The sequence below is a fragment of the Neltuma alba genome, unplaced genomic scaffold (genome assembly GCF_004799145.2).
Source record: "Neltuma alba isolate B1F8T4 unplaced genomic scaffold, ASM479914v2 tig00000353_pilon, whole genome shotgun sequence".
In the NCBI taxonomy this organism is placed as follows: Eukaryota; Viridiplantae; Streptophyta; class Magnoliopsida; order Fabales; family Fabaceae; genus Neltuma; species Neltuma alba.
In genome coordinates this window covers 62229-73082 of record NW_021632018.1, presented here as the reverse complement: position 1 = coordinate 73082, position 10854 = coordinate 62229, and the positions used below count along the sequence as shown (strand labels likewise).

Here is a 10854-nt window from a genome sequence, read left to right as displayed (position 1 = left end):
ATATTAGATGTCTATTGGTCTATAATACCCCTTTGGTGTAATGCAGTTTACACTAATCTTATATTTAGAACTAAAAAAGTGTGTGTATAATTAATCCTCTTGTAATATTTTGGAGAATCCTAGGTTGACAGAAAAGAGAGGGTGGTGGGGCCTTTCCTGCTTCAACCTATCCATCAATGTTAAGCATAAATCATACTGTGAAATACTAAGAGAGTTTGATTTAGCAAAAAAAGTTAATTTTTTGTTCAAAACATGACGAACTAATATTTAAATTCTCACTAGAATATGTATTTAGTGTCTGGCAGTTTCTTATTAAAAAAATAATACAATGAAATATGTTTAAGTTATATACTCCATATCGGAAATTTGGAATCAACTCATCTATTTTATTCGGTTGAACATGAATGATGGATAGATAATTTTGTATCGTTTTATAAAATTGAATGATTAATTTAGGGATAGAAAAGTCACTTACGCAACACCAAATTTCAACAAAATGGACTTCTCTGCATTTGGCCTTGGAAAAGCAAGCGATGGACTTTCCTTCCTTTTCTGTGTATCACCACGGAATGATTCCATTAGTAATACATTAGTTCCTTCTCTCATCCTCACCCCCCCTTCATTTATAGTTCCTCCATAAACCTGGAACTTAGAAATGGCAGTCGCCCTGGGATCCGACGTCGTTTCGCAGGATTCTGTACTTGGAATTCCTCTTCTGCACCACGATACGGTGAACGGCGCTGTGGACTACAAAGGCCGGCCGGCGGTCAGATCCAAGTCTGGCTATTGGAGATCAGTGTGGTTCATAATAGGTATTCTCGCACTCGATCTTTATATCTCCTTTTCTCTGTTTAAGTGATTGATTTAATTTGTTGTGTGTATTATTGAAGGTGTGGAAATGGGAGAGAGGATTGCGTACTACGGTGTAGGGTCCAACCTCATCACGTTCTTGACGGGGCCGCTTCAACAGTCCACTGCCACAGCTGCGAAGAATGTGAATATATGGCAAGGAACGGCGTCGTTGCTTCCTCTGTTGGGTGCTTTCATTGCTGATTCCTACGTTGGACGCTATCTCACTATCATTGGAGCTTCTGTTGTCTACATCTTGGTCAGTTCAGTCTCTCACTTTCCTTTTTTTGTTTTTGAATCCTACTTTGGGCTTTGCTATATAACTTGAATCGTTGAAATTGAAATTTATTTTTGCTTTTATCTTTTTTTTTTTAAATTATCTTGATGTTTGTAAAATCTAAAATAAAAATACCCCAATGCGATGAACATAAGCCCAAAGGAAGAGTCTCTTTCAAAAGACTAGCATATTAGGAGAGAGAGTCTCTTGAACTTATAAACTTTACAACACTTATAAGATTTTCCAATTTAAGGCTCATAACACAATAACATGCAAACAGCCAATTTTTAGGTTCTTGATCAGCCCTAGTTAGGCAACGAGAGGAGATTGATGAGCGATTTTGTATTATCTTTGGTTCTTAATATAAAAGTTAGTTTGACATTTACTTTCTAAATATAAAACCATAATTCACCTTATCTCTTATATTTAATTTTTTTAAAGTTGTTCTTATAGTAGTTGCATATATAAAAATTTTATTAAATGGTAGTTCTAGCTAATACATGTGATTAACAAAGGATATTTTAGGAAAAACAACACATATTTAATTACAAATAAATAATTTAACTAATTTTCTTAATATACTCAAATTAGTAGCTAACTCTTATATTAAGGATTAGAGATTGACTTGAATGATATCCATCCAATATTTTATTTAAAAAAATAATTTCTTAATTATCAGATTTTTGAAAAATGATTTTATCTAAATATTTTAGGCACAGACCATTGAAATTATATTTCAATGAATCGTACAAATCTCAAGCACTAAAATTCATTTCGGTTTCGTCAAATACCGCTCCGTGATGAAATTTAGGGTTTAGACGATACAAATTTTACAGAACTAAGTTTATTATTTTAAAAACATGCCAATTATAAAATTATTTTTATTTCAAATTTAATATTTAAAATTTTGTTTAAAACATGAATAAATTTAAATTGAACTTTGACCGTTCAAAATTAATATGAATAGCCCATATTAAGATAAGCATTTCGTGCTCAATTGCTCATCTTAAGAATATTTAAGGAATAAAATTAGAGCTGCACGCGATTTAATAAAATGTCTTAAACATATGGAACGAATGAAAAAATTACAGCAATACTGACTCCTGTGTGAAGATTGCACCTATCCTCTAGACTCGATATTTTATTTATAGTGCGACATATGATGATTATTTTCATTTTTTGTGTAAACTTTGTTCTCTATATATATATATATATATATATATATATGATTATTAATAAGTATTTATAAAATTTAATTGAATTATTTAGATTAAAAAGTTTTGATCTCACTTGATTTTTTTTTTTCCATACCTGATCTTTCTGGAATTTTACCTTAATTCCTTATCTCTGTCCTACCGTGGAGGCATTCCCCATGTTCTTAAAATTTTATATCCACCAAACTTTTAATCCACAGTCTCTGGCCCAAAATAAAAACTTTTAATCCACAGTCACTTAACTTGGTCTGTCTTTTTCTTAACTAAAATGTGCCTGCTTAGCATAAATATTTATCAGTAATATTTTTAACCTACGTTTTATTTTATTTTGACTTTAAATTTAACATTTTTTACTGTATTTATTAGTTTTTAATTTAATATTTGTTGGCACCTATCTGATCTATTTAAATTACATTATGGGGGCAGATTGAAAAATTCAATATCATTTATGAAAATTTTTAGGGAAAATGACAGAAAAATTATTGTTGAATTTGAAAATCCCCAAATAGTCACTTGAATAAAAGAAATTTCTATTTAGATATATGTTATCAAATGGGGATTTCATAATTTGATAGAACTACCATATTACTCTTATGTTTTTTTTTTCAAAAAACAATCTTGAGTCCCCCTCTGCTGGCCACCGGAGCTCTAGCATCGGTGGTTATGCTAGAGTTTAGGTGGGCCGCCAGTCACTGGAACTCCTGCATCATAAAAGTTATTAATATTGTTATATGACTTTATCTTGAAAAGCCTATTGCTAATAGTGATACTGAGCAGTTTAATAATATTAAAAAACTTATTAACTGTGTTACAAGACTTGAAAATTTTCCCATTTATTATGATATGACTAATCTCTAAATGAGTAAATAGCTCTCAGTTCATATGGTTGGCATCATGAGAGTTGTTAATCATGTATGAATGTCAAAAAAAAATCTTAGTTTAAAAAAATCTGAAAAAACATGTGATTAATGACATTTATGGAGTTATAAATATCATGATAAGAGCTGTTAATCACATTACCAATGTTAAAAAAATCTCAATTTAAAAATCTCACTCTTATAACAATATTAACAATTTCATTAACGCATTAACAATTCTCATGATGCCATTAATCATATGATCTGAGAGCTTTTTACACTTTGAGAGATTAGTCATGACATAATAAATAGAAAAATTTTCAAGTCCTATAACGCAGTTAATAAGTTTTTTAATGCTATTAACAAGTTCAGCGTTACCGTTAATTATAGATTTTTCAAAAAATTCAAAAAGTGATATTTTTACAACTTTAATAATGCAGTTAACAAGTCATGTAATAATGTTAGCAACTCTTATAACACCAGAGCTTTGGTGAATGGTGGCCAACCTAAACTATAGCATGGGTCGCTGAAGCCGGGTCTCTCATGGCTAGCCGATGAGGGGGACTTAAGATCAATTTAAAAAAGATCACAAGGACAATGTGATCATTCTATCAAATTATAAGATCCCTATTTGGTCATGTGTGTCTAAAGGGGAATTTCTCTTATTTGGGTAATTGTTTGGGAATTTTCAAATTCAACAATCATTTTTCTGTTATTTTTCAAAATTTTTTAGTAAAATTGGTGATAAATAATATCTATTTGAAAATTTTATTGTCTAAAAAACCTAAATTTGAGCAAATGCAAATTTTTTTGAACTGTATGCAACATATTTGAGACTGGAGAATTTGAAACAATGAAAAGAATGTAAGGAACTTGACGTTAGTATTAATTGTCCTTTATAATATTTAAATTTAAAGTATGATAACCCAAAAAAAAAAATGCATTCCGCAAATTTTGTATGCCCCTTTGGCAACTAACAATAAATATGGATATTTTTATCTTTTTCATTGTCACAGTTTTCTTTTTCTCTATTTAAATTTCATGAGCCGTTTTCTTCTTCTTTTCATAATTGTCGTAACGTGAAAAGGTCAAAAGTAGCATATATTTGGATAAGTTAGCATATTCTTGTGAATTTTGGATAAACTATAAATATTTCATTTTCAATCTTATCAACAATATAATTTTTTTTTTCATGTTTAAAACGTACATCCTTGTCTAGCTTATCGTTTTCAAATGAAATTAAATCAAATTGTAAATATATATGTTTCATTTTCTGAACACATTATTAAAAATAAAAAGTCAATTTTTAGTTTTGAATATGTTCAAGACAAATAATTATGAATTAAATTTAACGAAAACATATATTAAAGAGAATGCATATTTTCCAAGGTTAAAGGAAATCAAATCTCTAGTTATAAGTCCTACTATTTTTAATCCAATTATCTAATATCTAATATCAATTGTTTATGTGTAATTTTTTTTTCTATTCACTGAAATTCAAATATTTTACCTTTCTTAAAAATAGTTTGTATCATTTTTACTTGATCCAACAAAATTCCTAATACAAGTCCTAAATTTCAAATAGAGCGTGAAATGCATGGGTGCCCATGAGCATGTATCTTAAAAATTAATAGATAAAAGTTTGTTAAAATATATTCTTTATCCCATGTCAATTCCTCAAATGAAATCATAATTAAATTAAAAAACTCATTTACTAATGAGAGTTGAGTCTAGTAAAAGATCAGTTTACCATGACGTGGTAAACTCAGATTTGAATTCTCGCTGAAGAAATTTGCATATTTAATGTCACATAATGCCTTAAATAAGATTGCCTCTAATAGGAGGATATCTATGCTTACCATAAAATAAAAAAATCATTTTACCAAATCAGCAATTAAAATAAATTTTAAATTGATGCACAATTTAGTATTTGATAAATCTTCATTATCAATATTTAAATCCATTCCCCATCATTATCTCCGTCATATGCAACAAATATTAAAGACAAAAACGTATGTTCTTAATAGTTAATAGTTAATTATATAAAAATAATATAAATATTACAGAAATGACAAAATATCAGTAAACTGCGATAACTAATCAATTAGCTAATGACGCCAACAAATGTTTGAAAATTATTTGCAAGAAAGCATATGCGTGAGCCAATATTAAAAATTAATTTTCTATCACTCCAGTGACTACAAAAATTATATGCCATCTTTGGAAAATGGAAAAATCACACTTAATATTGAATAGTCTCCCGATACCTCAAGATGTCTAATTCTTAAAGGTTCAATAAATCTTTGTTTCATTCAAATAATGGGAAAAATGATAGATAGGTACCTGGTAACGAAGTTAATGACAGACAAGTTTCTTGAATTAGCAAAATAAAACATAAGGGCTAAGGTTCTTAACTTGAAACATAAGAAAAACAAAAACTTATAAACAAAAAATGTTCGTAATTATATGGTAGCTTAGAAAACTTATATCAATACTAGAAAATGATGAGATGTAAATACTGAACAATTGAGTTATAAATTTTGAAAGAAAAATTTTAAATTATAACGGTACCCATTTTATAAATATGATATTAATCCAATAATTTACAATTAATTTTGTGAAATTTAGAATTCAATTTCACTTCCTATGTGAACTTTTTTGAAAAAATAGTTTTAAATAATTTTTTTTAAGATATACATGTCTATTATTGTTCAGTATTTTAAACATTTTTCTCAAGATCTGTAAAATGTGCTGCACTCTTAATCGAATATCAACATTTTTGTCCGTGATCCCCTTTTCTTTATCACCGAAGTACAGAGCGTGGTTGCTCGAAAGATTAAATACGGAATAGCAGTAATAGGGTATCAGCATGCTTGGTCACTCAAAAAGTTGCTTCTCCATCTTGAATACAATTGTATTTATAGATGAATGAAGCTCAATTATATTTTTGACTCAATGATTTGGTCGTAAAAGACATTACTCGAATGTTGAGATCCATTGCTTTCCTACAATGCAGACTTGTTTTCTTGGAAAATAATAAGAGATTAAGCATTTAGAGTGCTACCAAAAAAAAAAGGGTCTTTTGGCGGCAATGAAGAAGTCACCACCAAAAGTGCCTTTTAGCAATGACAATTTGTTGCCACCAAAAGCCACAAAGAAGTTGCCACTAAAAGTGATGCCCCCCGGGGGGGGGGAGGTCTCATCATCAGCCGACCACCATATTGTTGGCACACCACCACTCTCATACTATGTCACCACCATACGCTGCATCATCATCCAAATTTTTTATCTTAAATGGGTCATTTTCAAGATTTGAACTCGTAATCACATCTTTTTGTGTTCAATCTTCATGCCAATAAGTTGGATTGAATATACTAATTATTATTACAAAATAAAATAATATTATTAAATTATCCTTTCAGTGATGACTTCTATCTTTCAGCATCGATTTGTTATAGTTGCCATTGAAAGTGAAAACTTCAGCGGTGACTATAGAAAGTCACTGCTCAATAGCTATGGTTGAATGTACACCACTAGTCACCATTGAAAGTGAGATCTTCATTGATGACTCTAGAATGTCACCGCTAAATATATACCCATTTGAAGACTTTCATTGATGACAGACAAAGTTAGTGTTGAATGTGAGACATTTAGCGATGACTTTTTTTTTATCATCACCAAAGAGCATACTTTCAGCATTAACTTTTTTTTTTTGTCCTAAAAGAGACATTTAGCAACAACTTTTAGTGGCAACAAAAAAAAGTTCCCTGTTGGGCATACTTTCAGTGGTGACCTGTTTGGTCATTGTTGATTTTTTGTAGTATAGTGAAGTTTCAAAGGATTTGAATAAGTACGGAGCATGTGCAGTTGGTTCAGTAAATCTGATATAGAGTTTTGATACTCAAGAGAACATAACTCCGAGTTGATGATTCTAGTTGACCACTCTAACTTGGCGTAACTATTTGGTCCAAAAAAAAAAAACTTGGTGTAACTTGAGGTTACTTGAACATATCTTCAGATTTATCGAAGGAATCTTATCTTATACTAGTTGACCTGGGTCTTATAAGCCAGTTTATTTGGTGTAATCTATTACATGCATGCATACATACATACATAATTGGAAAGCCAGTTTATTTCTATTTGCTAATCATAAAATTATCTTATCTTATACTCCCTTTGGTCTTTTTTTCACAGTACCTAATAACAACTTTATGTAAATGAATAAAGTTAGCTAAAATTAGTTATCTCTTGTAAAATAAAAAATTTTCCCTCAATGAAGGTTATTTCTTTGAGGAGTTTGTTTAATTAGTTAGTACAGTTTATAGTTAGTTAGAAATTGTAAGTAAAAAAAAAAAATTAATACTTTAGACAAAATATACTATATTAATTAAGAAAGTGTTAAAGTGCAAATTTATCTAATAAGTTTTTATTTAGGAACGCTGGGTATTTAAAATTTTTTTGGATTCAATATTATCTTGAAGTTTAAAATCATAACAATTTTGCCCCCTACTTAAAATGATTAACGGTCAATATCACTATTTTAATGGTAAATGTTAGTTCTTTAACAACATATGGTATATAGTACATGGTATGATATCATAATCAATATTTGCTTATCGATTTGTATTAGTATGTGTGTTAATAGCTACTTACCCTTAACTTTAGCATATTTTAAATTTCAGGGACTAGGCATGTTGACGCTGTCAACCATGCTTCCTTCATGTACTACTTCTACGTTGCAATTTGCAACTAAGTTGGCATCATGTTCTCCAGATAAGTTGCGAGTGATATTATTATTCTTCTCACTTTACCTGGTGGCCATTGGACGAGGAGGTCATAAGCCTTGTCTTCAAGCTTTTGGAGCTGATCAATTTGATAATCATCATCCAGAAGAAAGCAAAGCCAGAAGCTCATTCTTCAATTGGTGGTATTTTACAATGTCTGCGGGCTGCTTGCTCACTCTCTCTTTCTTGAACTACATACAAGAAAACCATGGTTGGCTTCTTGGATTTGGAATCCCTTGTGTTGTAATGCTCATTGCTTTGGTTGTTTTCTTGTTTGGAACTAGCTTCTACAGATTTCAAAATGAAGGGAATAAGAAGAGTCCCTTTGTTAGAATTGGTCGAGTTTTTGCTACAGCTATAAGAAATCGACCAGTTACCTTATCAGGCGTTGTGATCAAAGACGACGAAACTTGTGACATCATCACTCATCAATGTTCCAAACAATTCAAGTAAGGCATTTAAAGATGTGTTAAGATATAAATTTACTCTGAAAGTTTTTACTTGACAGTAATGTCACCTTGGAAGTTCTTTTGGGTTGAATGTTGCCTCGGAAGTTTTAAAATAGAAAAATATTGCCCCTTACTATTAAAAATATTAAAAGTTAATGGTAAGATTTAACAGTCAATATTAGTTTTTTTAAAAATAGAGTGAGACAATATTATTATGTTTTGAAATTCCTAGAGTGACATTGAACCCCAAAAAACTTTCAGGCAATATTAATACTTTCTTGAGCGAAAAATTTTAGGATAAATTTGCACCTTAAGTCTTTAAAGATTCATGCAAAATTACAGTATCAATTGATTGTGGCATATTTAACTAAGTAGTTTTTCATTGTTAATAATGGCAGGTTCTTGGATAAAGCACTGTTTACACCCAAAGGATCTAAAGAAGAGGATGCATGTAGCGTTAGTGAAGTGGAAGAAACAAGAGTTGTACTTAGACTTCTTCCTATTTGGGCTTCAAGTTTGGTGTTTGGTATTATTTATGCTCAAGTTCGAACTTTCTTCACTAAACAAGGGGTTAATATGGATCGAACCATCTTTCCAGGTTTTGTTATACCTGCTGCTTCTTTACAATCCCTTGTCACTTTGGCCATTGTTATTTTCAGCTTCGCCTATGATCGAATATTTGTACCAATGGCAAGAAACATCACTAAGAAACCCTCCGGAATCTCAATGCTACAAAGGATTGGAACTGGAATATTTCTGTCTATAATTACCGTAGTAATGGCAGCTCTTATAGAGATGAAAAGATTGGAAGCAGCTATTAGATTTGACCTGGTTGATAAACCAAATGCAATTATACCAATGAGCGTGTGGTGGCTGATTCCCCAATACTTCTTGTTTGGGGTTGCCGAGGTTTTTACCATGATTGGTCTCCAAGAATTTTTCTATGATCAGATGCCAAATGAACTAAGAAGCATGGGTCTTGCCCTTTACCTAAGTGTAATTGGCATGGCGAGCTTTTTAAGCAGCTTTTTGATCTCTACGATAGAGGAAATAACTAGGAAAGATGGAAAAAGTGGCTGGTTTGATGACAATCTCAATCAAGCACATATGGATTACTTTTATTGGTTACTTGCTGGGCTTAGTGTGATGGGAATGATTTTATTCATCTTCAATGCAAAATCTTATATTTATAATGAAAAAGGAATTATACAGTGATAACATGTTTCACATTTTATCACATATCTATCAAGAAGTGTAGTATATATTGTGTACAGAGTGCTATTGAAGAAAAATAACGCCTCATGTTGAGAAAATTCTGTAAATATTTTTATTCTGTTGATGTAATATAAGAAGGTTTCAAACATCGATGAGAGCAGTTTTATAACTTCTCTCCGTGGAAGCAAATTTTGATGCGGTCCAAATGGTAGAATTTCTCATGGTCCCATTGGAAGATGATCCTTCCTATTCGTTTGAATTTCGGGGTGTGTTTAGCAGCAGAATATCCCATGATGGAAACTTGAAGTCACACAGAAGTGCAAGAAGCCAAAGCAAAGGAAGGACAATGGATAAGGCGGCAGATGAGGGAATGACAACTCCGGCACCCTTGAGGTTCGGTAGCTGACAAGGCCACTGGGAGTGAAGATGACGTGCATATGGGGACTGTTTGATAAATGATCAATGTTATGATTGACTTAATGACCATGACATTTTTGCATCAGTTTCAAAACTTTGTGTATTTTGGTATCATTTCATTGATTGATATGTTTACTAAATAATCAATATTGGTTGACTGAACAACCATAGCCTGTAGATATTTGATAGTTATTTTTTCCCCATATTTGACAGTTGCAAACTGTCAAGCAATGATATGTTGCGAACACTCCATTTTGTCCAACCCGCACATAATATAATGAACACATAAATAAAAAATATATAAAAATGATAAAAATCCTTTTTAATTCTTTCTTACTATTTGGGAAAATCTCCTTTGAAATAAAAGAAAAAAGAACAAATATCATTGATGTTGATTTGTGTCACACCTGAATCCTGGTTATCCCATAAAAAAGAAAGAAAGAGGAATCGTCACTAAAATTTTAAAAGGTTAATTTTGGAAACCTAAAAAAATGCGGCTTATGAAAATCGGATAGGGTTCGGGAGTCGATTGTCTGTGGAGAAGGTGTTAGGCACCCCATGTCACATCTCAAAAAATTTCACCTGGACATAGGGAATTAAAAATTAGGATGAGGGTCAAGGTAGGAACTAAATAGGGAGACGAAACAACTTTTGATTCGAAAAACCGATAAGGTCCGGGATGGCATTTTTGTAACTATCGGTCTAGGAAGGGCAAAACAGGAAAATTTGAGAAAAATTCTAGAAAATCTTTGGAAAATGGGAACAGTGTAGAGTAAAGGTTTTGAAAACTTG

General features: G+C 31.2%; 1 protein-coding gene across 1 annotated transcript; it reads left to right on the top strand.

Annotated features, from left to right (window-relative positions):
* The first annotated feature begins 524 nt into the window (after positions 1 to 524).
* Positions 525 to 9701, top strand: LOC114725387 (protein NRT1/ PTR FAMILY 5.10-like). Its single transcript, XM_028911935.1, has 4 exons — positions 525 to 812; positions 891 to 1108; positions 7880 to 8430; positions 8829 to 9701. Exons 1-4 carry the CDS (start codon positions 656 to 658, stop codon positions 9643 to 9645), a joined length of 1743 nt encoding a protein of 580 aa, XP_028767768.1. The 5' UTR covers positions 525 to 655; the 3' UTR covers positions 9646 to 9701.
* The last annotated feature ends 1153 nt before the right edge of the window (positions 9702 to 10854 follow it).